At 55.7% G+C, this 26,005-nt stretch overlaps 4 protein-coding genes across 7 annotated transcripts; 1 reads left to right on the top strand and 3 right to left on the bottom strand.

Annotated features, from left to right (window-relative positions):
• The first annotated feature begins 29 nt into the window (after positions 1–29).
• On the top strand, positions 30–12,723 carry NCAPH2 (non-SMC condensin II complex subunit H2). 3 transcript variants are annotated; one of them, XM_086711891.1, is made up of 20 exons: positions 31–262; positions 5,255–5,356; positions 7,933–7,988; positions 8,081–8,165; positions 8,243–8,311; positions 8,437–8,516; positions 8,609–8,742; positions 9,049–9,129; positions 9,580–9,710; positions 10,347–10,409; positions 10,740–10,806; positions 10,991–11,098; positions 11,194–11,247; positions 11,385–11,455; positions 11,538–11,631; positions 11,722–11,790; positions 11,908–11,960; positions 12,041–12,142; positions 12,240–12,389; positions 12,455–12,723. In XM_086711891.1, exons 1-20 carry the CDS (start codon positions 155–157, stop codon positions 12,593–12,595), a joined length of 1,818 nt encoding a protein of 605 aa, XP_086568017.1. In that variant the 5' UTR covers positions 31–154; the 3' UTR covers positions 12,596–12,723. The 3 variants fall into 3 exon arrangements, with proteins under 3 accessions (XP_086568018.1, XP_086568017.1, XP_025782828.1); XM_025927043.2 differs by having other exon boundaries at positions 11,905–11,960; XM_086711892.1 differs by lacking the exon at positions 10,347–10,409 and having other exon boundaries at positions 30–262; positions 11,905–11,960.
• A 101-nt stretch (positions 12,724–12,824) lies between these two features.
• On the bottom strand, positions 12,825–14,912 carry SCO2 (synthesis of cytochrome C oxidase 2). 2 transcript variants are annotated; one of them, XM_086711893.1, is made up of 2 exons: positions 14,392–14,912; positions 12,825–13,666 (listed from the first exon to the last, which is right to left on the bottom strand). In XM_086711893.1, exon 2 carries the CDS (start codon positions 13,651–13,653, stop codon positions 12,853–12,855), a length of 801 nt encoding a protein of 266 aa, XP_086568019.1. In that variant the 5' UTR covers positions 13,654–13,666; positions 14,392–14,912; the 3' UTR covers positions 12,825–12,852. The 2 variants fall into 2 exon arrangements, with proteins under 2 accessions (XP_086568019.1, XP_086568020.1); XM_086711894.1 differs by lacking the exon at positions 14,392–14,912 and adding an exon at positions 14,206–14,385.
• A 1,023-nt stretch (positions 14,913–15,935) lies between these two features.
• On the bottom strand, positions 15,936–18,574 carry TYMP (thymidine phosphorylase). Its single transcript, XM_086711865.1, is given in 5 exon segments — positions 15,936–17,248; positions 17,344–17,848; positions 17,851–17,979; positions 18,170–18,294; positions 18,528–18,574. Coding segments are annotated over 5 exon segments (918 nt in total). The 3' UTR covers positions 15,936–17,136.
• Positions 18,575–18,814: 240 nt separating this feature from the next.
• On the bottom strand, positions 18,815–21,016 carry CIMAP1B (ciliary microtubule associated protein 1B). Its single transcript, XM_086711890.1, has 7 exons — positions 20,878–21,016; positions 20,363–20,509; positions 19,984–20,187; positions 19,606–19,710; positions 19,338–19,459; positions 19,085–19,228; positions 18,815–18,947 (listed from the first exon to the last, which is right to left on the bottom strand). Exons 1-7 carry the CDS (start codon positions 20,957–20,959, stop codon positions 18,867–18,869), a joined length of 885 nt encoding a protein of 294 aa, XP_086568016.1. The 5' UTR covers positions 20,960–21,016; the 3' UTR covers positions 18,815–18,866.
• Between the last annotated feature and the right edge of the window lie 4,989 nt (positions 21,017–26,005).

Genomic DNA, 26,005 nt, shown 5'->3' with positions numbered 1-26,005 from the left:
GCGTGCGTCATAGATGTGCGCGTGGCGTCACGCGCTACGTCCTTACCCTGGGCGGGAACAGCAAAATGGCGCCAGAACTAGTGGCGGGCTGAGGACGCTGGCTCCCCTCGAAGACGGCCCTGCGGTCCCCGGGCCGCCCCGGCCCCTTCCGGACATGGAGGACGTGGAGGCGCGCTTCGCCCATCTACTGCAGCCCATCCGCGACCTCACTAAGAACTGGGAGGTGGACGTGGCGGCCCAGCTGGGAGAATATCTAGAGGAGGTGAGTGCCGTCCCGGGGAGTGGCGCGGGGCGGGGCGGCGGGCGGGGGGCTGCTGGGCGGCCCCGCCCCGCCTCCTCGTCTGTGTCCGTCTGGCGCTGTCCTCAGGCTCGTTTCTTTTTTTCCAAATCCATCTCTGCCTCTGGAAGTCATCCCTTATTAAATTAGCCTGGAGTTGTCATCACAGGTCGCTACCTGTTCCAGAGCCGTGAAATGGATTTCATGGGTGGTGACAAGCATTTTTCTGTAATGTAACAGAATAGACTAGAATTTATGTGCGTGTTTGGGTATTTGAGACAGCTGGATCACGGTGAAAGAGAGTTTCTTATCTTGGGTTCTGAAACCAGTTTCAAGCTACTGTCATGTTCTACTCGTCAGCATTTGGTCTTTATTTACTTGACAGCCGAGTCTAGTCCTTGTTAATGTGCTGTCTGCTCCATTTCTGTACTTCGCTTTCACATTGCAGCTCACTTGGACTGCGATCAACAGTGACGTCTATCCTGGCAAATTCAAGGGACGCTAGAAGTGTCACCTTATTCAGTTCAGCAGCATTTGTTGGGCTGACCACTCCTTTTTGGATACAGGTTTACGTGCTCTGATTTTTTCTCCCCATGTTATTTGCTTACTATTTCTTTGCTATCCAATCTCTTAAGTGTTTAGCTTCTCTGGGCAGGGCCTGGGCCATCTTCTGTATCTCCCTTAAATAATCTCACTTGTTTCCCTGATTTTAAATATCACCTGTATGAGGACAACTCTCAGATTTATGTCTTCATCCCAGATCTTTTTTCTTTCTTTTTTTTTTTCTTTTTAGACAGCACGAGGTGGGGGGAAAAGCAGAGGGGCAGAGAGAAAGAGAAAGAGAAAGAATGTTAGGCAGGCTCCACACTCAGCATGGAGCCTGACTTTTTGCTCAGTCACAAGACCCTGGGATTATGCCATGAGATGCTCAACCAACTGAGCCCTCCCTGGCCCCCCAGCAGATCTTTTTTTCTGAATTTATTTTGTATATCCAGCTGCTTACCTTTGACATTCCTCTTAGACAGTCCACAGAAGCATCTCAGTTTTGTTTTGTTTTTTTTAATGTTTACTTATTTTGAGAGCAGGGTAGGGGCAGAGAGAGAGGGAGAGAGAACCCAAGCAGGCTCTGTGCTGTCGGCACAGAGCACCATTTGGGGCTCAAACTCAGGAACTGGGAGATCGTGACCTGAACTGAAACTGAGAGTCAGACACTTAACTGAGCCACCCAGGTGCCCCAAGCATCTCAGATTTAATACATTAAAGTGGAGCTTTAGATTTTTTTGCCCTAATCTCGGTCTTCCTGATCTTGCTAAATAGCACTACTGTTCAACAAAAGGTGAGAACTAAAAGCTGTTTTAGTGAAACTCGGTGAATTCTGTCAGTTGCACCACCAGAATTTCCCTTGAATTCATCTGTTTTCTACCTGGCTCAGATTCATGTAAAACCTTCCTTCCTAGGCTCTGTAACAGCTTTTTTTGGCCCCATCCGATTCACGCTCCATCCAGTAGCAAGTGTGACTGCAGTGGCGCCTCAGAGGCTTCTGTGCTAAAGCGCAAACCTCCTTTTCCGAATCTGGCCTTGCTGACTGTTGTAGCCTCATCTTGAGCTCCTCTCCACCTGTTCTTTAGAGCCAATCAACCTACAACGCTGGGGCTTATTTATTTATTTTTAAGTTTATTTATTTAATTTGAGATAGAGAACCAGCAGGGAAGGGGCAGAGAGAGAGGGCCACTGAGGATCCGAAGCAGGCTCTGTGCTAACAGCAGACACTCAACCGACTGAGCCAGCCAGGTGCCCTCCCCCCCCCTTTTTTTTTAATAAGGAACTTTATTTATTTTATTATTATTTTTTAGTTATCTCTACACCAAACCTGGGCTCAATCTCAGGACCCTGAGATCAGGAGTTGCATGCTCTACCGACTGAGCCAGCCGGGTGCCCCTGGAGCTCATTCCTGACTGAGGGTCTTTGTATTTTCTGTTCCCACTGGGGAATATTCTTCACCCATTTATTTTTATGATTAACCACCTCTTATCCTCTATGTCTTAGGTTAAACGTCAGGTGAGCAGCCTGTTTAAGATAGTTGTCACAGTACTTTATGTTCTTTAGGATGTTTATCACAAGCTCTTCTTTAACTTGTTCGCTTGTTTAACTCTGCTAGGGCAGGAACCATGTGTATACTCTGTTCCCTTTGCATAATAATAATAGAATGCCCAGCATATAGTAGGGGGCATTGCATATAGTAGGGGGCATAGAATAAGTGTTTGTTGGATGAATACTTGATCTACTGATCTACCTTCTCTGCTTGGACACCTGGACTGCTGAGAAAATGCAGAGAATTGTGCTGGGTGGGGCTGCTGTGAATTCAGGTTTCCACATGGGTCAGGGTGCCTGGGGATGCTTGGTAGATCTACTTCCTGGCTTGGTCAGCTCCCTTCCTGCTTTTGTTTGCTGTTCCAGACCTTCTCTGCCCTTTAAAGTCCTGATTCCCTGCTTCTTGTTTTGTCTTTCTCCTCCTTTCCTTTTCCATGCAGCTACCAGAAAGTTCTTTTTTTTTTTTTTAAACACATCTTATCACGTTGCTACTCTCGCAGAGCACCATTTGGGGCTCGAACTCAGGAACTGGGAGATCATGACCTGAACTGAAACTGAGAGTCGGACACTTAACTGACTGAGCCACCCAGGCTCTTTCATCCATTTATTTTTTTGTTTGTTGTTGTTGAGTGTCTGCTGTATGCCAAGAATCATGTGAAATCCTAAGAAAATAGTGGCAAGCAAACAGTAGTCCCTGCTTCACCCTTGTAGGAGAACGGATCCTGAGGAAGTAACGACATAGGGTTGTTGGAACAGGTATTAGTTCTACAGGGAGGTTAAGAGATAGGCTCACAGTCCTAATAGGTGGCAGAGCAGAGGCCACTGTCCTTGTCACTGTGTCTTTGTGCAATCACAAACATGAGAGGTTCAAAAGAAAAGTTGAGGGCTCCACGAAGAGTTTATGTGGGGGACTGAACTTTGTTTGGGATGAAAGGAGTTGCCTAGTCCAAATGAGCTGAAGAATGTTCCACGTGGAGAGAAGATAGGTTCCGAGGTTGTGAGGTGGGAAAGTGCTTGGCTCCACGGGGGACCTGGAGAGGTAGCCCTGTGTGACTGCCGTGCAGCGAGCAGGGGAGGGTGGGTAGCTGCAGAGGGAAGCTGCTCAGCCTGCGAGGCTCTGTTTGCGATTTGGGTTTTTTCCCTGAGAGTGACAGAAAGCCATTAGGGTTCTGAGTGGAGTGAGGTAATTCTGCCTTGTGTCTGCAGACAAGCGCTGGCTTGTCGAGAGTAGGCTGGAAGGGAGTGAAGGCGGGGGGAGAGCCCAGTTAGTGCCGAGGGCCGGGCAAGAGGTGGGGCCGGCTGAGCAAGAGCCACAGCCACTGTGGAGAGGAGCAGACAGTTTAGTCGAAGTGGAGCATGGAATTGGCAGGGAACTTGGCATAGGTTGAATGGGGAAAATGAGAGAAGACAGGAAGGAGCTGAGACTTGCGGGTTTTTGGACGGGTGGTTGGGGGGGGATATCGAGAGTTCAGTGTGGGCCCGTCTGATACAAATTTTGGTTAAGACATCCAAATAGTGTTTGAAGAAGGCAGCTGGACATATGGATTTAGGCTTAGATGGGAGGTTCAATCTGGAGCATGCATTTGGGAGTTGTTAGAAAGTGGATGGAGTGTGAGGTCCTGGGAGTGGGTGAGCCAGCCTAGGCTGAGAAGAAGAGGGCCTGGGTGGCCCGGCTACCCTCTGCTTCATAGTCCCTCCTTTCAGGGAAAGCCCTTCACTTATTTCCAGAATGTTTGCACTCTGTCAGACTCTCATGTTTCACTGACCTGAAAAACTCCCTCTATCCTTCAGGAACTGGTAGAGGTGGTCCCTGGGTGGCGTCCTCCTAGACGCCCTCTCCATAGTGTCTAACGTCTGACCTTGCTCCCCAACACGCCCTGTGCTTTGGACATGTTTTCCTAAATAGTGGACTCCCGGGTCAGCTAACTGCCTTTGTGGGAGTGGTTGCTCTTCCTAAAAGGTCTCTCCTTTCATCTGCCTGGGGAGTGTGTCTTTCAGGCTTAGCTCTGATGTCAGCACTTGGTTCGTTCATGAGACATTTACTGGACACCAGCGTCAGGCCGTGAGGTAAAGGCTGCAGTTGCCCTACAGGGAGGGAGAAGTCCCTGGCGTCCGAGCCAGGCGTCCGAGCCACACTGCTGGGTTCACACGGGGCACAGCTGGGGGCAGGTGTCCTAGGCACGTGGAAAGCAAAGGCAGAACTTGAAAAAACATGTTGGGCTTCAAAGTGCTGTTTGCTGAGAGACGTGCAGGAGAGGGGCCAGGTTCTGGGGAGCCCTGGCTTCAGCATGGAGAGAAAAAGTTTGGGGACATTTGGCTGCGTTGGGGTTGCTCTAAGCACAGTCCCGCAGCGTAGGGGAGAGTGTTGCCGCAGATGGGTCTGGGACTTGTTGGCATGTGGTCTGTGGACACTGACATTCAAGGGGTGATAGGAGCTGGGGCTCGGGAGGTTAGGGGTTGCAGAGGAAGGAGGGGGACTCACTTGTAAGTGTTTCCTTAGTTTCTGCTCAAAGGATTGAGGCCCAGAGTTTTGTCTCTGTCTTCCCCACCCCTGAGGTTCCCCTTTCCTTCTCGCAGGGTGAGGGATCTTCCCGCCCGATTCTGTCTCCAACTTGTGCCTTGACTTAGATGGGCTCAGTGCGGAGCGTCTCCAGGGAGAGACTCCCGTGCAGCTCTGGCCGTTTGTGGCTGATACACTCCAGGGGCCTTCCTTTTCTAAACTAGTAGGTCTGAGAGGTTACAGGAGGTAGGAGAAATCACAAAGGCCCGCCTCCTCACTCCAAGCAGAGCCAGAGTGCCGGGAGGAGGCAGGGGCTCTGGGTGAGCTCTTGGGGAGAAGCGTACCCAGGTTTCGGCTTCCCAACGCCCTGGTGTTGTGTTTTGCAGCTGGACCAGATCTGCATTTCTTTTGATGAAGGAAAAACCACCATGAACTTCATTGAGGCAGCGCTGCTGATCCAGGGCTCTGCCTGTGTCTACAGTAAGAAGGTGGGCCCATCTGGCTGCTGCTCTTGCCATTGCAGCGTCTGGTGGGACTGAGCCTGACAGTCTTGCTGGGGCAGATGGCAGGCTCACCCCTGTCTCTTACCTTCCTCGCCAGCACCTCCTGTGTCCCTCTTCCTCAGCACCTTTTAATACAGCTTGGATTTATAATTGAACAATTATAACTGAGGAACAGTCTTGGATTTATAACTGCAGGGCCTGCTGCTAATGCTAAACATCCAGTGGTATACAGGAGAGCCCCACGCAGCAAAGAATGATCCAGTCCAAACTGTCAGTAGTCCAATCGTCCAGAACCCCATGTAGAATAAGAGGAAAAGCAGGATGAAGCGAGCATCCTGAGAAAACCAGTGTTTAGGAAGTGCCCACAAGAAGGAAAAGTGAGAGAAAGGTAAACCAAGACAGTGTCCCGGAAGACAGAGCAGTAGAGAATTTTAAGGGGGAAGAAAGAAGACCGTAAGACCCAAAATGTTGAGTTCAGTGAATTGACCCACACCGGAAAGGTTTTCAGGTGTCCAGTGGGTATCCTGGAAGGTCACCAGGGGTTTTAGGGAGAGAAGGACCAGACTGTGGGGTGGGGAGAGGTGTGGAGACATGGCGTGACCCCTTTGGGGGAGAGGTCACTGGAAGGGGGGACCGAGGAAAGCAGCAGTCCTCCGTTCAGGCTGTGGTCCATCTCATGCCCAGCTCCTGGACACCACCTGCACTGGTGAAATCTGAACTGGGCAGGGGGCAGGTATCAGTGACAGCCAGCGCTGAAGGGTGGGGGTGGGGCGGCGGATGCAACAGAATCCCAGAAGAGATAGTTGAGGAATGGGTCAGGACCATGGATTGACAAGCCTGCCTTGAAAAAAAGAAAAGGCACCTCATCTCAGGATTCTGGAGGAGGAAGTCAGTATTGATGCACAGAAGTTGGACACAGGCATTTGGGGAGCTCCTTCCAAGGGCTCCAGTTTTCGTAATGGAGAATATAAGTCAGCTGTTAAGAATCAGCTACTACGTAGGAAATTTGGTGAAAGTTCACAATGCTTGCTGAGGGGAATGCAAACGACAGACTGACAGAAGGCACAGACGGTCCGCGCACCTTGCTGTCTGCAGGGGCACGTTTGTGCCCTTTTCCTCCAGCAGTGCGTAGCCATCCCCTAGGGGGGAGCAAGGAAGCGTGCTCAGAATTGAGCGGACTCAGAATTGGCGGTGTAGTGGGTGGGAGAAAGACAAAAGGTAAGAGTTCAGAACTGTGTTCAGGAACTTGATAATGGGGTCCAAACTAGAGAAGGGCAGTGAGCCATCTACATTCAGTTCTAATGCACAGGACACGGATTTATCTCTGGGCACCATAAGTCATTAAGACAGTTTAAGATTTTGCTGGTTACGTCAGATTCCTACATCCTGTATTTGTCCTGAGAAGGAATGTCTGCAAGTGACTTTGAAAGCATAAAACGTGAGGTGACAGACGGAGAGAAGCGTGGTAAAGCAAGTGTAGTGAAACGTTGACGAAGTCTGGGAGGTGGGGGGGAGTGCGAGCTCTAGACGAGCGCTGCCCAGCAGGACTTCCTGAAATGATGGACATGGTCTGTGACCTGTGCTGTCAAAGACAGTAAGTACTTGCCACACGTGACGACGGAGGCCTTGAAAGGTGGCCGGCGTGACTGAGCAATTCTGAGTTTTACTTGCGGTTAACTTGAATTTAAAATTGGTTGACTCACACGTGGCTAGTGGCAGTGAGAATCATGCATCCCTGGGTACAAATCCCAGACCTACCCCTGATCCAGGCGACTTTCTCTTGGTTTATTCTATAAAACGGGAACAGCAGTGACACCTAATTCAGACAGACTAGACGGGAAGAAGCACGAACACAATCCTGTATGTGAACAAACACTTGAAACGGGTAGTGCTTATTGGTCCTAATAAATGGGGCCCCTGTGATGAGGGGGCACCACCTCTTGTGCTCACCATTGTGTCCAGTGTCTAGTGCAGAGCCCCGTACATAAGAGAAGCGCAATGAACGTTTGTTGCATTAAAAAAAAAAAAAAAAAAAAAGCAGGGCCAAGAAGAGGGGTTGCGTGTGCTCTGGGGTGGTGTCATCCCAGAGGGAAAGACCCAGAGGTGGTACGCACACGCCCTGCTGGTCAGCCTCTCGGAAATCCTGACCGTTACCCTGTGACGGGGCAGGCAGGGACTCACGGGCTTCCGGAGATGGGGCGGTGGTGGCCCGAGCCTGCGGGCGGGGCGGGAAGGAGCTGCTGTGGGTGTCGGGCAGGAGCAGCACGGCGATGGGCCGGGGGGCCTCACGCAGGCCGGCGTGCAGGGACTGAAGACGGTCGGAGCTGGGTGACGACGGCCGTTCCTGTGGCTGCATGCAGCGTGGGGACGGAGGACGAGGAGAGAACCACAGCCGATAAGACGAGCTCGTTTGATTGGAGAGGCCACTCTAGCAGCCACGTGGGCGGGACTTGTGCCGGAGGGTTTCGAGGGGACGGTGGGCTTCTCTGTGCACACGCTCGTCTCTGCGTCTCTGGTAGGCTGCTCCTTTCCGCGTCCTCACCGTCTGCTTCCGGTCACAGGTGGAGTACCTGTACTCGCTGGTCTACCAGGCTCTCGATTTCATCTCTGGCAAGAAGTGAGTACTGGTGGTCTGAGCCAGCAGGTGGAGGCCTGAGCGTCTGCCCTGCCTGCAGCCTCCCAGACACCCATGCACTGATTCTCCCTCAGGCGGGCCAAGCAGCTGTCCTCAGTGCGGGAACAGGGGGCGGATGGGGACGCCAGTTCCGAGGCCCCCCAGGAGGCCGACGACCAGGTGAGATCTATTGGGTGCGTGGCCACTGCCTGCTGTGCGCTTGCCAGGCGCTGCTCCTGAGCTGTGTCTCCCCACAGTTCCTGTCGCTAGATGACCTCCCTGACTCCCGTGCTAATGTGGATCTGAGGAACGACCTGCCTCCCCGTGTGAGTCCCCCTCCCTCTGTGGGGCTGCCTTTAGCTGATGGGGGTGTTGGAAGGTGTCCTCCCGTACGGTTTCCCACATGGAGCCCGTGGGGCCTGTGGCTCACCCACTCTTGGCCTCCACGCAGGAGATCCTCATCGTCCCTCTCCTGCCCATGGCCCTTGTGGCCCCTGATGAGATGGAGAAGAATGTTAGCCCCCTGTACAGGTACTGGCCTCAGCTTGTCTGAGGGGAATCAGATAAGGGGAGAGGGCTGCTTGGGAAGGGTCTCTGCAGTGGCTGTGTTTCTGCCAGCACAGCTGTCAGGGGGAGGTCCTGGCCAGCCGGAAGGATTTTAGGATGAACACATGCACCGCCCACCCCAGAGGAGCCTTCATGTTGGAGCCGGTGGGCATACCCCCAACGGAGACACTGCTGCCAAGGAACCAGAAGGGTGAGGGCTTGGATGTGGGGGCTGGGTGGGAAGGAAGGGACTTCTGGGCTGGACCCCTTGTCAGGTCCCGTGTGCCTGCCAGCTCTGGTCCTGCCTCCCTCCCCGGGTGCCTGCTGTGAGGGTAGGTCTGCCAGGCCACATCCCCTCTGCCCCCTCTTTGCCCATAGCTGGCTCGGCCCCGGGGTGCCCGAGGCCTGAGACGGGTCTCTGCTCTCCTTCCCCTGCCCTGGCTCTGCTGGGCCCCTGGGAGGGGCCTCCTGGAGGGAGGGGCTGGGCTGACCCTGTCCAGTCCCCCATCTTTCGCAGAGGCCGAGGGGGCTGAGGAGCAGCCAATGGAAGTCTGTGTGTGCAGTTCCGTCCCTGCGCTCAGCGCCTCCCAGGAGCCAGGTGAGGAGAGAGCACCACGGTGGACTCGGGGTTGGGGTGGGGAGATGGGGCTCTGCATGGGGCCATGCTCCGCCGCCCCAGGGGTGAGGTGTGGGGAGCAACGAAGCCTGGCTTCTTTGCACCTGGACCTGGGCCTCCCTCCCCACCTTGGCCTCACTGTGCTGTCTTGGTCTCGTGACTGCCCTCTGGCCGTTCTTGGGCCTGTGAGGTTTGGACCTCGCCCCGGGCACACATGGATGGCAGCCCTTCAGGAGGAAAATTGGTAAAACGAGCCAAATGAAACCGTGGCATGGCGAGAGGCGTGGTCACACCACTCCGGGTCTAATGAGTGGGGCTGAGTGAGGGAATCGGCCTTGCAGGCTCTCCGGGGTGTTGGCCAAGGCCAGCCTCCCATCTGCTGTCTGGCCTTGGGCTTCTCGGGGCTGACCGGTCTCTTGCTCCCCTGCCCAGGTACCTCTCCGGAAGGCCCGCTGCCTGGAGGTGGGGATGAGGATGAGGACGCAGATGGGGCAGTGGAGCTCCCTGAGCCCATGGCCCCCGCCGTCCCTCCAGAGCCCCAGGAGGCCAGGAGCCCGCAGCAGGTGGGGGCCCTGCGAGGCCTGCGAAGGCCCCACACTCCGGTGGGATAGGTGGGCCCGGGGGCTTTGCCTCTGGTCCTTGCACCCAGCCCTTTCGGGTGGTGCCTTCTACATCTTTCCTCTTTCCGATCAGAATAGCTGCTGCTCCTTAGAGAGGTGGCCTAGGGTTCAAGGGTCTGAGCCCTGTGGTCATGCCACCTAGGATGGCAGCTGGTCTCCCAGGCTGACTCCCGAGATCAGGCTGGTGGGAGGGGATGGGCTTTGGAGGCTGTCCCTGCCCCTTCCACCCCCGAGGGTTGGCTTTGTGTTCCTGCCTGGAGCTCCAAAATCTTTTTATTAGAACAAAAATCCTGATACATACAGGAAAAACGTTAATGTTTGTTAATTTTGATTGGTACATACATGGATGTTTATTGCAGTCTTTTTTTTCTTTTTTGGTATTTTTTAAAGGAAAAAAAACAGTACCCCATTTTACTAGTTTACTAGTTTGTGTGTTCTACAATTTTTCCTAGAGTGTTTGTTTTCCTTAAGAGGGTCCTTCTGCAGGGTTCTTGATGTCCGACCCTAGAGCAGACTACGGGGGTGCCCCAGCCTTGGGTGGAGGAGGGGAGAGGCATCCCTGGGGCTGTTTCTTTGCAGAGTGCTGCCCAGCCCAGCAGGTGTGTGCTGCGGGAGCGACGGGAGCCTATGTCCCTGCTGAAGGTGAGGGTTAGTGGGGCTCAGACCCTCCCCGGCAAGGAGGATGTGCTTTGGGGCTCTGCTGCCCGCCCCTCACTCCTGCTAGCTTTCAGAGCTCTGGATGCCTGGGCTCCTAGCTGGAGGCCCTTTGTGCTGGCTCTCTTTTGCAAGGAATCTTCCTTGCCCCAGAAATCGAATCCCCTCTTCTGCTGCTCTGGGGAACCTCTCTCTCTGGTGGGTCACCCTTGGGTCCTGGATTGAATGTGGCCAGCCCTTCTCTGTGTCTGGACTTCTGGGGGGGAAGATGTACATCCCCTGCTCCCACCCCAGGGTCTGCTTGTACTCTTTGCTCAGGAGACCCCAGACCCCTGGCAGAGCCTGGACCCCTTTGACTCCCTGGACGCCAAGCCCTTCAAGAAAGGTAACTGGGTGGAGGGACACCTTCACTCGGGCACCTGTGGCTGGGTTCTCCGGAGCACTAGTGGTAGATGAGGGTGGGGGCTGTGCTGCCTAGTGCGGTCTGCACTTGCTCCTCGGGCTTGTGGGTGCCATCATCCGCCCCAGGGCCTTTAGTTGTGCACTGAGACGTAGCCATTTGCCCCCAGGTAGGCCCTACTCTGTGCCCCCCTGTGTGGAGGAGGTTCCAGGACAGAAGCGCAAGAGGAAGGGTGTCGCCAAGCTGCAGGACTTCCACCAGTGGTACCTGGCTGCTTGTGAGTGGGTGTGGTGGGGCCGGGCCAGGGCAGGAGGGTCCGCGTGCAGCTCATGGGGACTTGGCTCGGTTCCTACTGACCAAATTCTCTCGAAGATGCCGAGCACGCTGACAGCAGGAGGCCCCGGCGAAAGGGCCCGTCCTTTGCAGGTGAGGTCAGGGTCATGTGCGCACTCTGCTGAGTGCCTGTCCCCCCCTCGGCCTGGGGGCACCCAAGGCTCTAGGTGGACTGGGGAGGGGGGCTGGGCAGGGCGTGGGAGCCCCTCTTACAAGGGCTTTGTGTGTAGACATGGAAGTCCTGTACTGGAAGCACGTGAAGGAACAGCTGGAGACCCTCCGGAAGCTGCAGAGGAGGGAGGCAAGTACTGGCCACTGTCTGGAGCCCACGTGGTCCCAGGTGGGAGACAGCAGTGTGCCTCATAGATGCTGTCTGCACACAGATGGCGGAGCGGTGGCTGCCGAGGCCTGAGGAGGGGCTGTGGCCTGTGGAAGAGGACCGCCTGGAGGATTCCCTGGAGGATCTGGGGGCCGCAGGTGGGAGCCTACTGGGATGGGCCGGGGTGGGGGCTCAGCATCCGCTGCCGGCCAACCTGCCTCCTCCTGGGCTTCTCTGTCTGCCAGCAGATGACTTTCTAGAGCCTGAGGAGTATGCAGAGCCTCAGGAGGCAAAGCGTGGGGAAGCCGCAGACCTGGGTAGGTCTGAGAGTGAGCTGCTGGCCGGGGCGGCTGCTCCGGGCCCCTGAGGACAGTGGAGGGGGAAGGGGTGTGGCCCGTGGCCACAGAAGCTCATAGCTGCCCCTTTCCCAGAAACAGAGGCCGTGCCGGCATCCCTGAGCTATGAGGAGCTGGTCCGCAGGAATGTGGTAGGTCCCAGTCAGAGCAGGTCGGGGCGCTGGGTGCGGGGCTCCTGCACAGAAGGTGGCAGCTCCCGGTCCCGCCCTAGGAGCTCTTCATCGCCACATCTCAGAAGTTTGTGCAGGAGACGGAGCTGAGTGAGCGCATCAGGCACTGGGAGGACACCATCCAGCCGCTGCTCCAGGAGCAGGTGAGGGAGGGGTTGGGCCAAGCGCTGACTGACAGCTAGGGACTCCCCTGCCGCCTGCCTGGGTTTTGCCCCGGGATCTTGCCCCTCTTTCTTGCAGGAACAGCACGTGCCCTTTGACATCCACACCTATGGGGACCAGGTGGTCTCAAGGTTCAGCCAGCTCAACCAGTGGCGTCCCTTTGCGGAGCTTGTAGCTGGCCAACCTGCCTTCGAGGTGTGTCGCTCCATGTTGGCCTCCCTGCAGCTGGTGAGTGGCCTGGGGAGCCTGGGAGGGAAGCGGTCCCCGACTCTGCTGACACCTTATCCCTGTAGGCCAACGACCACACAGTGGAGATCACCCAGCAGCCGGGGCTGGAGGCAGCTGTGGACACCATGTCCCTGAGACTACTCACCCACCAGCGGGCCCACAAGCGCTTCCAGACTTACGCTGCCCCCTCCATGGCCCAGCCTTGAGTGGGGAGCCTTGACGCTGACGGGTGGGCTCTGGAGCTCCGTCCCCCGTGGGTGCTGGGCATCGCGTCTGCTCACTCGACCCTTGTTTCCTGGCTGGCCCAGCCCAATAAAATGGTGTTGCCATCCCACTTAGTCTTAAAAAACACTCCTGCGCTATGCAGGCAAAGGGCTGCGCTTCCCTGCCGTGGCCTCCTGGGGCCACCGACGACGCAGACCACAGGCACACAGCTCCATCACACCCTCTTTAATGACCTGGTTCAGTGCAGGACGCTGCGGAAGGCAGCCATGTGGCGCCTCACGCTGTCTGCGATCTGCTCTGCTGATCTGGCCCGGCTGTAGTAGTCCGTGAAGAGGCCGTCAGGGCTGAGCAGGTAGATGGCAATGGAGTGGTCCACGATGTAATCCTGGTCCTCGTCCTTGGGGCCCGCGCTGTAGTACACGCGGTAGCTGCGGCTCACTTGGGCCACCTGCTCAGCAGAACCGGTCAGGCCCAGCAACCGTGGGTGGAAGTCCTGTACGTAGCGGGCCATGGCTGCGACAGTGTCCCGCTCGGGGTCCACAGTAATGAAGACAGGCTGCACCGGGGGCAGGCCGGGCTCAGCCTCCAGCTGCCGTACCACCTGCACCAACTTCTCCAGCTCGTCTGGGCAGATGTCGGGGCAGTGAGTGAACCCAAAGTACATCAGCACCCACTGACCCCGGAAGTCGGCTTTGCAGCGAGCCCGTCCCTGGTGGTCCAGCAGGCTGAAGTCCCCCTGGCCCACAGCCGCCTGGCGCAGGGCCTCTGTCCGCTGTTGCTGCCGCCGCTGCTCCTTCTCAGCCCTGGCAGCCAGCCAGGCCCCACCCAGCCCAGCCCCAAACAAGGCGGTGATCAACAGCCTAGTTCCAAGCCCAGGGCCCTGGGGCCGGCTCTGCCTGCCTGTGTCTCCAGGGCCCTGCCTTGACAGGAGCCGGCACCTCACATGTCCGGCCTTGCCTCCCGGGGTCCAAACGAGGGCTGGGGGCTTCAGATGAGAGAGCCTGTGCCAAGCCTTGGGTGCCAGAACCAGCAGCAGCATGGACCTGACGCGCCTAGGAAAGAGCACAGGTGTCAGGAGCCTGTGGTTGCCTCCGCCTCCTGGGTCAGCCCCCCGTTGGCTCTGGGGAGACTTGCCACCATCTGAAGGACCAAGGCTGCACGGCAGCTCACAGCTGCTCACCTAGTGCTCAGGACTGCCTCACCTATGAAAGGTGTTCTCAAATGCCCATGCTTGTCACTCCTGTCCTTTAGCTGGAGAGGCTCAGTCTGTCTCCTCCCACCCCGGTCCTGTGCCTGCAGCTCTATGGCCCGGGGAAGCACTCCACACCTCACCGGGTCAGCTGATGGGAAGCATTCCAAGTGCATGCCTTGCCTGGGCTCCTGAGCATGTGTGTCGTTTTGCAATAAACCCATTTCTTGAAAGGAGGTGGCCGAGTCTCTGCCTTTAACCCCCAAAGATGGGCTCCTCCGGCCCTCCTGCGGGCTGCCAGCCTTTCACCACTTTAACTCTGTGCCCCCTCCCCCCCGCGCTCAGCAGCAGCCCTGTGCACCCGTGCCGGTCCGCCCACAAGGAGCCCGGGCAGGTACCCACCGACGCCGCTCCAGGCCGAGCTTTCCTGGTGCTCTCACCCCGAGAGGAATGAGGTTTCCACTGGTCACGAGCGTCCCCACCCCCCTTCACAGCCAGGATCCTGACACCAACTTCGGTGTCCGCCGTGTCCTTCTCACAGGAGCCCCTGGAAATTTGCTAAGTGGGGGCCTTAAGACTCCCCCTCACCTGTTCGTTCAGCTGCTGAGAAGACCCTCCCGAGGATTCCCAGACTTCTGGTCTCCGCCCACTTCCGGATGGTTCCTGGGGTTGCGCTCTGGTGTGGATGACCTTTGGCACGTCCCACAGCCTCTCTCCACCAGCTTCCTTCTTTACATACGCGCTCTAAGCAGTGCACGCGATGTGCCTGGCAAGCGAAGGCAGCCTGTGCACGCCTTCCTGGGCCCCTTTTTTCTGGGAGCCCCACCTCCAGGGCGCCCTCCCGGACGCGCACCTGTAAGGTCAGAAAGCTGGACACCGAGCCACACACCGAGCACGACCCAGTCTCCTCGGAACCCGGCGTAAGTACCGCGACTCAGGGGACAGCCCCGCTCTGCCAGAGCTCGTCACCGCTGTAGACTCAACCACGCTGCACTAGCGGAGTCGACAGATTCCTGCGCTACCGGTGCGCTCAACGCCAGCGCGCACGCTCACGGGCATGGCGCACGCGCAGACAAGCGTGAACGTCCCCGCTCCCCAGGCCCTGCTTCTCTGCGCGCGTGCGCAAAAGGTGGCGGGCCCAGCGCAAAGTTGGGCGGGGCGTCTCCCTGGCTCCGCCCCTTCGCGCTCCGTCCCGCGGCGGCCCGGCTTCCCTCGGAGCCACTTCCCCCACTTCCTCTCGGTCTCGCCGGCCTTCCTGCGGTTTCTCCGTGGCCGTCTGTTCCGCAGTGTGTCGATCGGCGTGCGCGGGCGGCGGCGGGAAGAGGTCGGCAAAGGACGAGGGGGTGGCGAAGGGCGCGCGGTCCGAGGGCACGACGACCCCTGCAGGGCCAGCCTCCGGCCCACGCCGACCTACAGTTCAGCTTCCACCTCCCGCCGGAGTGGATGCCTCGCGTGGCTGCGCCCGGATGAGTTGCGCGGTGCCGGCCGGAGGCGGGGGGCCAGGGGTGAGAATCCGGGCTCTGGGAAGGAAAGGGGATGGGAACTCGGAGAAGGGAAGGGGCCTGGGTTGGTGGGGAGGGACGGAGGTCTCCCGGCGCCCACTGTCCACGGGCACGTGCAGCTCCTCCTCCGGGCGCGGGGGTCCGGGAGCATAGGCCTGGAGCCAGGCCCAGGTCCAGGCTCTGCTCCCGGGCATCCACTCGAAGCGCCCCTGGGCCGGGCGGTCCTCCAGCTCCCAAGAGGCACATGGGACCAGACTGCCAGAGTCATGCAGGGGAAGTTGAGCTCACGTTAGAAGACCTACCCAAACAGGCCACAGCCACACTGGGATTCCCATAGGACACACGAACTCCAGCAGGCACAGGTGCTCCCCAGGACTCTTGCCAGCTGCTGGGTGTGACTAGGGAATACTTCAAGTCCACCACTGGAGGGGATGGGCTGTCCACCATCTTCTGAGGATGGAGGGGGTGGTGACGCAGAGGGGTCTGGAGCTTTTTCGGAGATGTGGCGTGTGAGAAGTGAGATGATTCATTTTCAGAAACACCAAATAAAAGTTGTGCTGTCTACTTAAGAATAGGTTTATAACCTATTGAGAATATGTATGAACCTCCCCCCGCCCCCCCCCCCCCCCCCCCCGCCGGAGTCCCAAACCCTTAGGCACTTCACTTCCTGGTTCTTCCCCTCTCCTTTTGCGGCCTTATTTTCTTGGGCTTTGCAGTTAGCGTGCACCAAAGAACTGAAGTCTGCCTCACCTCAGGGAATGTACATTTGTTCCAACCAGACTACTTTGTGCCTTCCGTGGGCAGAGGCGACCTCTGGGGAAGGCTGTAACCTCTGTAGTACTCACCAATGAAGAACAAGGGGAGGGACTTCACGCTAGGAGATAAATTGCCTGCTGTAACCGCCCTGAGTGTGCCTGTCCCTTAGACACCGCTCGTGCAAGAACGTTGATTAGAGCCTGGCTTCACTGTGCTCTGAGTCTCCGTGTCCTTCCTTCGAGTGGGTCGGTGGGCTTATTTCTCACAGGGGTATACTGACTCTTGGGTCAGTCATGAGGGTTTAGAGACCCTGAATGTTGAGGATCAAGTCCCCTGTTGTACCTGCAACGGGCTTGGTGGGTTGTGCATCAGTCAGGTCACCTTTCTGAGTTGGTGGTCAGGGATCTTGTGATGGTACGCTGACCCTGGGGTCTATTCAGATCACCAGTGATTGGGGGAAGTCTCATGGTCTCCTGATGAGAGGACCCTGACTGTGTGGGTCAGAGGTCAGGGGTCTTTAACATGCAGGAAGTAGACCTGGAGTCTGAGGTCAGGTTACCTGTGATGACTAGCAGGGTGTCGATGGAGACTGACACTCACTCTGGCTTCATACAGGAGTCCGTCCACAGGAACCAGCTTCTTGCCCTGACCCATAGGACTGCGCCCACTCCCTCCAGCAGCCCTTACATCCGGCCAGACTACCCTGCATCAGGACTTCCAGGGACCCCCTTCACTGACCCTGATCACGGATTCATCAGCAACCATGACAGGTGTCCAAGACCATGACCAGAAACTTCTGAACAATTCTGGTAATTCCTCATTAATGACTGGTCTGACCCATCAGGTATAATGACCAATGTCCTGTGGCCCATTAAGGATTGATCAGAGAGCCCAGTGGTGGTTATTATCAAGTCCCTATTAATGACTCCAATCAAGGTTTCACTGATGATGTGACCAAAGTTCAATGACCATCAGTGACCCATAAATAACTTTGATCAATATCCTCATTAGTGACCCTGATTAATGACCTATCAGTGATTCTTCAGAGATTCTGGCCAATATTACCATCAAGAACCTAGATCAATGACCAGTGGCCCACCTGTACCTGCTCTTAACTCTGGATGAGGGTGAATCCAGGAATAGACTCCAGTTTATTGGCGGGGCTTCCTCCCCGGCCCCACCCCTCCCTGCCCCACCAGGGTACCTCAAACCACATCCGTTGGTCATTGGTACCTGCTGGGCAGGGATGCTGAGTACACCTGCACACCTACTCCTCCTCTACCTCCACCATTCTCTCTCACTTTCCCTGGTTAGGGCTTCAGCTGGAGTTAAGCATTTAGTAAGTAGTTGTATGTGCAGCTGGTGGAGAGGGAATGGAAAAGAAATTGTTTTGATTTGGTATGGACAAGTGACAAGGAGGAGGCTAGTACCTACCCCTAGGAGCACAAGTCTGGGGAACCAAGAGAGAGGAGTACCCAGCTCTTCCCTTGGGAGTCCTGAGTGGGGTACCCAAGGGGGAGCTGGAGAACTTGGTCCTGTTAATGGGGGGCTGATGGGGTGGGGGGAACCTAAATTCCATCCTGGGGGTGAGAAGCCTGGACCCCATCTTTGGGGGACTTTGTCTAGGTCAGGCTTGAAGTTGGAGATTGCCTGTATGCTGCTAACTGACCTCTTTGAGGTCAGACGTTCTGGTCTGGAGAGGAGGCATCTTCTAACCTTGTAGCCTGTAGCCAGCCGGGTAGGTACCAGGTCCAGGCTGACCTTGTCACCCACTCCCCTTGTAGAATTTTGTTCATGAGTTGCGGGCAGAAGGCCTCTGGCAGCTCCAGCTGCTGCCCAGACTTGGCCGGGGCCTGGGTCAGCACCACTTTCTTCTTCAGATCTATGCCTCCCAGTGGCATGGCCACTAGCACGGCTTCTAGGCATGGAATACGGTGGTGATGTAGCCATCACGGGGGTGGGGGGGGGGTGGTGTTCTCACAGCGGTGGGTTATCTTGAGGTCACTGACAGTGCTGGGGCACTGTCCCCAGGACAGTTGTGGCGTCCCCAGGGGAAAGCGGTCTCGGGCTGACCTCAGGGTTAGGGGTGCCCAGAAGTTCCCACGCACCGATTTGCGCGCCCTGCGCACTCCCCTCCACAGCGCACACGAAGCCCCGCAGGTCCCCCTAGCTCAGGGGGCTTTCGTCTCTCTTCAGGCGGGTCAGACCCGGGAGTTGCTTGAGCTCCCTCCCCCTGAAAGGTCACCAGGCGCCCCTGGGCCGCGGGTCCCTAGGACGCCATCGCTCCGAGCCTGCGGGGTGCGAGACCGCCGGAACCTGCGGCCGCCCCGTGTCCGGGTCTCTGCAGCAGGTGCACCTGTCCCGACCCTGATCCCGGTCTCTCCCTCTCATGTCCGCTCCCTCTGTACCGTGTCTGTGGTGCCCGTGTGCGTGTCTCCGTGTCTGGCTCCTACTCGTCGGCCTCACAGCCTGACCCCGGCCTGTACCTGTCCGGTACGGCGGCCCTCACCCATCCTGCTCCAGACTCCAGGCGGGGGCGGTTTGCAGTCCCGCGGCCACAGGACGGCGGGTGGGCGGGGCCTCCCGGACAGGCGGACTCTCGGCCAATGGTCGCCCCAGGCCCTTGTGTCTCGGCCAATCAGGAAGGCCCGCGGGCGCGCGCCTTCCGGGACTTACCGGGCCGGCCCGCCGCGCACGCCCCGCGCCCCGCGCCCCGCGCCCCCGCCGCGAACACACAGGGGCGGACACGCTGCTGGCTCGGGAGGTTTTAAGCAAACGTTTGTGGGGCCACGCCCGCCCAGCGGGTCAGTCATCCGCGTAGGTCAGGACCCGGGCCAGGTGGTCCGAGTGCCGGATCCCGAAGCTCCAGCCGCCGGGCTTGCGGTGCTGCGGACCCAGGAGACTGCGCTGACCTAGGAGACTGCGCTGACCTCGCGGGGCCAGGCGTCCAGCTCCGCGCCGGGGAACCCCGGGACTCCGACCCTCCTCCCCTCTCCCCTGACCCTTGACCCGGGACTCCAGACCCCTTGGTCCACGTTGTAGGCTGCGGGTCCCGGATTCAGGGTGTTGTCCTGGGGGAGTGAATTCCGCGCCAGCATCGAGAACTGGGGGGCCCGAGGCTTGTAGATCCCAGTGTTCACCACGTGGTAGGCGCAGGGACCCGGGGTCTGTGGGAGGGCAGCGGGGGCGCACTGGCCTTCACCTCTTGCTTCCTGACCCTCTGTGGCCCGCCGGGTGCACCCCGCGCTGCGCCGTGTCCCGCAGCCCCTCTCCCACCTTGCTGAGGTCCTCGAAGCAGCTGCCCACTGCGCTGCGGCCATAGATGGAGTAAGTTGGGGCCGAGACTTTACCGATGACACGCGGACCCAAGAGCGAGGGCACAGTGTAGGCCCCGGGGCCTGGGGAGGAGCCAGCAAGGGGTGGGGTCTGGGGCGGGGGCGAGTCTTCCTGGCCAGGCCAGGGTCTCCCCGCCGCAGCCTGGAGAGTGGTTCCCCGTCAGGGATAGGAAGGTCCACGGTGCTGGAATAGGCCTTTCTGGTCTCACCTGGGGTCTGCGGCTCCGCGTGGATGCCCCAGTTTCGGGGGGCGATGGTGTGCCGAGGCGCACTGGGGTACGTCGCGTTCCCAGCTCGTTCTGGGAAGTACCTGCCTGCGGGGCGGACCGGGGGTGTGGGCCGGGACCGGGACCGGGTTGGGGGCCTGGTGGGGACCCGGGTTGGGGGTCCTGGGACTGAGGTGAATCCGAGCCACGGTTTGTCAAAGCCCGGTGGGGCTTGGGGTTGAGATCCAGATGTGGAGGTACCGATTTTGGAGTGTTAGGGTACACGGGGAGGGGGCGTCGGGGCACAGGTAGGGGGTTCCCGGGTGGGCCTTCCCGGAGGCGGCTCTGCCCTGGGGAGCCCGGGGTCCCAGGGGTCCTGACCGGGTCCCGGAGTGAGGAAGGGCGCTGCGTGGCGCGGACGGCCGTAGATGGAGTAGGCGGGGGTGCCGTCGGGGCCGCGCACGGTCATACGAGCTGGAATCAGGTGGCCGGGCCCGGGGCCGCACGAAGTCTGCTGCGTGGGGAGGCGCGCGCCGAAGGAGAACGCCGGGGCGCGGGGCCGCGACGGGTCGTGCAGGATGTAGCCTGAAGGAGCGTCCCAGCGTCACCGCGGGCCCCCGCTGCTCCCCGCCCCTGGCACAGTGCACCGTATCCCTCCCTCCAACAGACTTCCCTCCCTTCCGCCCTGCAGCCGGGTTACGGCGTCCCCTTGCCGGCACAGGCCTCGGTAGCCCCTCCACCCCCCGCCCGACGCCGGTACCGGTGTTCGGTGGCAGCATGTACTTGGGCCCCGGGCCTCTGTAGAGCGCTGCGATGGGGCCGCGGGGCCGGTGCGGCCGCCAAGGGCCGACCCAGACGTCCGAGCCCATGGCGCGCGAGGGTGGGGTGAGCTTACGGCCCGCGGCACCTGTGGACAGAAGGTGGCGGCCCCGGCCCCTCCACCCAGGACTCGCGCCGAACGCGCTTCTCCGCTCCAGCTCCTCCCGACTCCGGGGGTGGGGCCCATCCTGTATCCCGGGCGCCGGGAAAACAAACCGGAGCTTTCCCGGCTCGGCGGGGGGCGGCGGGGGGCCGGGCCGGAGCTTCAAGCCCCCAAAGTGAGTCCAATAGGGGTGTGTGAGCGCGCCAAGTTTGGACTCAATCCTGGGGGGGAAGGAATTCCCTGGGGTTCTGGGGGGCTGGGATATTTTAGGGGCATCCGGCCAAGACACTGGGGCGAGGAGGCGACGTGGGGAACCTGGTGCCCAGAGGGGGCTCCAGAGTTGATGCACTAACCTGCTCTCGTGGCTCCCGGCGGGGAAGGCAAGGTGGAGTGCCCGGATGCCTGCCCCCTCCCGGCCCGGCTCTCAGACCCCATTGTGTCCAGGTTCCGCCTCCTGGCAACGGGGCTGACCGCCCCTTACCCCAACCTGGCTCCGCCCCCCGCAACCCAGCCCTGGAGGCTTCTCCGCGGAGTCGTCGCCGGTGCCGCCGCCCTGCAGGCAGGACCTTGCGCCAGAGCACTGGCCTGGCTCTTCGCTGGGCTTCAGTGCCCCCATTCCAGAAGTGTACGGCGCCCTGACAAATTCTCATTTAAAAACCACTGGATCAAAGAGAAACTCAAATGTGAAGTTACACGTTATGTAGAAAACATTGCAAAGGTAGATCCCTCATACCCAACTCTACAGGACATAGCTACAGCTGTGTTCAGTGGAAAACGTATAGCCTTAAATAACTCTATTTAGGCTATACGTTTTCATTATTTTTTAAAGTTTATTTATTTTGAGAGAGAGTGCTATCAGGGGATGGGCAGAGAGAGAGGGAGAGAGAGAGAATCCCAAGCAGGCTCTGCACTGTCAATACAGAACCGATGTGGGGCTTGAACCCAAGAACCCGGAGATCATGACCTGAGCTGAAACCAAGAGTCAGATGCTTAACTGACTGAGCCACCCAGGTGCCCCTAAATAACTTCATTATTAATGAAGGAAAAATTTTAGTAAAGAAACTTAGTGTTTATCTTACAAACACACACACACACACACAAAAGCAATGAAGGAAATGAAAAGAATGTGTCCATTTTACCCAGCTCTGCCAGTCACCTGCCTACTCTCGGAAGGGGGCAGGGGATGAGGAGTGCCCAGTGTTTTGTGGGAATTCTGGTCTTTGCCAAGGGAGCTCTGAGCCCAGTGTGGCATGGAACGTGAGGCAAGCTGGGGATTGCTGGGAGCTGCGCGTCTGGGCCCTCCGGGGGGGACCTGAGGGCCGAAAGGGAGAGGCAGGTAGAGGGTGCCTTGTCTAAAGAGAATTTTAAAATAACGCCGAGGGTGTGCCAAATTGATCAGCCTTTTATTATCCTTATGAGACCAGCAATTCTAAAGAAGGTCAGAGAGAAGATACTCCTACCCCACAAATCTTTTGTTAGTGGTTTAAAAAGATACTGTGGTTACTGTTGCATTTTAATAGCATATATGTAAGTTTCAAGTTAGCAATTTTTATTGCCTTTATTAAATGTTGTATGCTGTACGGAAGTTAATGCAGACTCCCTCCAAGTTGTTCTTAGGGGACTCAGTGCCTCATGCTTGGACATTCGAAACGGCTTTTGGAGCTCAAGGGGCAATTGTGTCTCCTCTCCCCGAGGTGACACATATTTCTCCTTTTAAGCCTTAGATTTGAGATGAGCAATGAGACGAGTGATTGCAAGAAGGAAGAAGAAACAGAACTCAGTTTTCACACTTTTGCAATTCTGTGACCATTTGGAGTTTTCATTTGTGTTTAAGATTTTAAATAGTGAGGGACTCCTGGGTGGCTCAGTTGGTTGTGTCCGATTCTTGATTTCGGCTTAAATTGGTGAGTTCAAGTCTCGCATTGGCCCCGCTCTGACAGTGCGGAGACTGCTTGGGGTTCTCTCTCTCTCTCTCTCTCTCTCTCAAAAGAAATAAATAAATTAAAAAAATTAAAATACTGAGATAGGGCAAGGTGTACTATTTTTGTTTGGTTGGTACAAACTTTATTTCATATGTGAAGTATTTTACTGAATTAGAATATTTTAAAAACAAAAATATTTTAAAATTGCTCATTTTAATTGTTAATTAAAGAATGAGTCAATAAAATCATTATTGCTGCTTATTAGATGATAATTTCTGAAAAGCATGTTGCAGGATACCAGAGGGTGTTGACAGAAGATCCCCCATAAAATCAGACACACCAGGTTGGTCCACCCAGACGTGGGATCTGGGGTGTACTGAGCTTTGAGCTGTGGGCTTCCAGGGGCTCGCAGCAGCTTGGCCATCCAGGGCCAGCATTTGAGTGGGAACCGGGACCTGAGTGGGAAGTTCCAGGACTGGTGTGCACCCCTGTGCCCCAGGACTCCCCATCTGCCCAGGACTCTGCCTGGGCTCAGCCACCAGGTGCAGGAGCAGCGGCTGTAGAAAGACAGAAAGTCAGGGAAGGATGAGCTCCTAGAATGTGTGGGCAGAAAATGAGGGCTGGGGGCAGGACTAGATTCCTGGGGTTAGTGGACAGTGATGGGACCTGGTTTTTCCTCGTTTGCCTTTGTTTCTTCAGCCAATGAATCGTTTATTTCCCTCCTCCATGGAAATAGCTGAATTTCTACCCAAGATATAAGCGTGGTGCATCCAGCTGTAAGGAAAAAGCCAACCTATGCAGAAAGACACACAGCCAGAAGCAGAGCGCCCTGGATGCTTGTCTTATCCCAGAATGGGCTGGTCTTACCCACGCGATTCTGTGCCTTCCTGTATGATGACTTAACCAGTGCTCATTCATAGATATTTGGGTTGGTTCTGCAGCTTAAGATTGTGATCCCAGGTACTCTGAATTCTACTAAATTAATCTTCATAAGTTTACCCAAATAGTTCTTTAGGATAAACTTCCTAATGTGGGACTGCGGGGTCAAGGGGATGATGATTTGGCGAATGTTGCCTAATTGCCGTCCTCAGAAGTGCAGCCTCCCTAGAATGCTCGCCAGTGAGGGTGCTGACTGAGCCTCTTGCTTGCTGTTGTGTCTCCAGTGGGTCATAAATATTTGATGAATAAATAGATTAATTTATACTTTCTTCAATGAATTGTGTTTCTTTTTCTGTACACACTAACCAGTGAAGGTTAAGATCAACCTTTTAAATAATGAGAGCCAAATATATTCATAGAGCATGTATTATGTGTCAGGCACTATACTGAGTACTAATTTGCTGAAATTATTTTATTTAATCCTCACAGCAAAGTTGGAGTAAAGTGCTATTATTTATTCCAATTTTACAGATTAGGAAACTACATGAAGGCATGAAGGGCTACATGCTTAGAGAGTGGTGGAACTGAGATTCAGATCCAGACTATCTGGCTCTCACACTCTAGACCCTTAATGAATCACACTGCCTCTATACCTTGGCCAGTCTGATGTGAAAATAAGGTCTTGTTTTGTTGAGATTTGCATTTCATTGGTTCTTAGGAAGAATGAACATATTTCATGTATTTATTGGCCATATATATTTCGACAAACTGCCTGTTCACGTGTTTCTATCAAATTTTCTGTTGTTTTTTTTTTCATATTTTTCTTATTGATTTGTAAGACATTTATTTAAAATATTTTATTTTCTGATTTTTATGTAAACATTTTTTAAGGTTTATTTTTGAAAGAGAGAGAGAGAGAGAGACAGAGCATGAGTGAGGGCGGGGTAGAGAGAGAAAGACACAGAATCTGAAGCAGGCTCCAGGCTCCAAACTGTCAGCACAGAGCCCAGTGCAGGGCTTGAACCCACAGACTGTGAGATCATGACCTGAGCTGAAGTCGGAAGCTTAACCACTGAGCCACCTGGGCTCCCCTAAAAGATTTTATTTTTAAGGAATCTCTACACCCAATGTGGGGCTCAAACTCACGGCCCTGAGATCAACAGTTGCACGCTTCACCGACTGAGCCAGCCAGCACCCCAAGACATCTTTATGTTACATATTTAACTTTGGGGGTCATATGTTTTCCAGATTTGTAGTTTTTCTTTCTATTTTGTTATTGGTAATCTTTTGCTGTACAGAAAAAATATGTTTTTATATAGTCCAATATGTCAAACGTTTCCTTTTGGGCTTCTAGCTTTGGGGCCCAGCAGCTCAACACTGGAACACTGTTCTATTGTTTATCCTAGCACACACACTCACACACACAAACCTATGATTTCAAAGTTTTCATCATTTGGAATTTATTCTGTGTGTAGTTTTTTTTTTAAATAACTTTATTTATTTATTTATTTATTTATTTATTTATTTATTTATTTATTTATTTATTTAATGTTTATTTTTAAGAGACCAAGGGAGCATGAGCAGGGGAGGGGCAGAGAGAGACACAGAATCGGAGGCAGCCTCTGGGCTCTGAGCTGACAGCACAGAGTCTGATGTGGGACTTGAATTTTTGAACTGTGAGATCATGACCTGAGCTGAAGTCAGATGCTTAACCAACTGAGCCACCCAGGCGTCCCTATTCTGTGTATAGTATGAGGGAAGAATATACTTTATTGTCCTGTCTTCCAATACCATTTTTCAAAAAAAACATCATTTCCTTGATTATTTGAATTGCTAACTTGATCATATACTAAACTCCCCTAGGTTTGTTTCTGGGCTCTAAATTCCTATCTGTCTATCCCTGCACCTACACTGGAATGTTTCGTTATGGGCTTCTAGTGTCTTTTGATTTCTGATAGGGCAAGTCCCTTCTGTTTTGGCTTCCTTTCCAGAATTACTTGGAACATTTTACACATTTTTTTTTTTTTCCCTACGTGAATTTCTGAATGAGTTGAAATTGATTGAAATTGCATTGGCTGCATAGATTACTTTGGGGAGGATGGACTGGATTATGGTTTTGAGTTTACCAGTTTAGGAACAGGTTATATTTCTGTAGGTCCAGGTTGGATCTGTTGTGACTTTGAGTAAAGCAGTGATGATGGAGAGAGAAGGAGAGAGTGTGGTTGGAGATAGGTTTTGGTGCTAAAACTGACATGCTTTGTAATATACTGGATGTAAGCGATAAAGGAAAGGTGGGGATCACTCGTTGCTTCTGCTTTGATGGACCGAGCAGTGTGCCGCTTTCACTCCGTCCCCTCCCAGCACTAAACGCCTCCCCCCTTCTGTTTGCACCGACACTGCCCAGCCCCCCCTACACCTCCCCTTTGCCAGCTGGTGTGGTGCTAGGTTTTGTCCATAGGGGGTGCCGGAGGGACACCGCAAGGACTGGCCTAGAGAAGGGCCTTCATTCCTTGTTCATTCGCTGTTTGGTGCAGAGGCCAGGATCCGATGGCGGGAGGCGGGAGGCTGTCACCTGAGCAGCCCGCCTAGGCCAGCTGCGTCCTGCCTGCACCCTCTCAAGTTTCTGCACCGTGTGGCAGCTGCTCTTGCCCGCCAGCTCAGACTCTCGCCCTCTTTTCTT

This window comes from Puma concolor, chromosome B4, assembly GCF_028749965.1.
Source record: "Puma concolor isolate L17-30 chromosome B4, mPumCon1.1.hap2, whole genome shotgun sequence".
In the NCBI taxonomy this organism is placed as follows: Eukaryota; Metazoa; Chordata; class Mammalia; order Carnivora; family Felidae; genus Puma; species Puma concolor.
The sequence above is the reverse complement of the archived record's forward strand: the minus strand, read 5'-3'. Positions and strand labels throughout refer to the sequence as shown.

Excerpts from the sequence above, each read along its gene's own strand:
- NCAPH2 (XM_025927043.2), top strand. The coding sequence starts at position 155 with ATGGAGGACGTGGAGGCGCGCTTCGCCCATCTACTGCAGCCCATCCGC. Across the intron at positions 10,410-10,739 it reads AGCCTATGTCCCTGCTGAAG|GAGACCCCAGACCCCTGGCA; the intron begins GTGAGGGTTAGT and ends CTCTTTGCTCAG. Across the intron at positions 11,099-11,193 it reads CCAGTGGTACCTGGCTGCTT|ATGCCGAGCACGCTGACAGC; the intron begins GTGAGTGGGTGT and ends ATTCTCTCGAAG.
- CIMAP1B (XM_086711890.1), bottom strand. The coding sequence starts at position 20,959 with ATGGGGTCTGAGAGCCGGGCCGGGAGGGGGCAGGCATCCGGGCACTCC. Across the intron at positions 19,460-19,605 it reads CGCGGAGCCGCAGACCCCAG|GCCCCGGGGCCTACACTGTG; the intron begins GTGAGACCAGAA and ends GCTCCTCCCCAG. Across the intron at positions 19,229-19,337 it reads GCTTCGAGGACCTCAGCAAG|ACCCCGGGTCCCTGCGCCTA; the intron begins GTGGGAGAGGGG and ends GCCCTCCCACAG.
- SCO2 (XM_086711893.1), bottom strand. The coding sequence starts at position 13,653 with ATGCTGCTGCTGGTTCTGGCACCCAAGGCTTGGCACAGGCTCTCTCAT.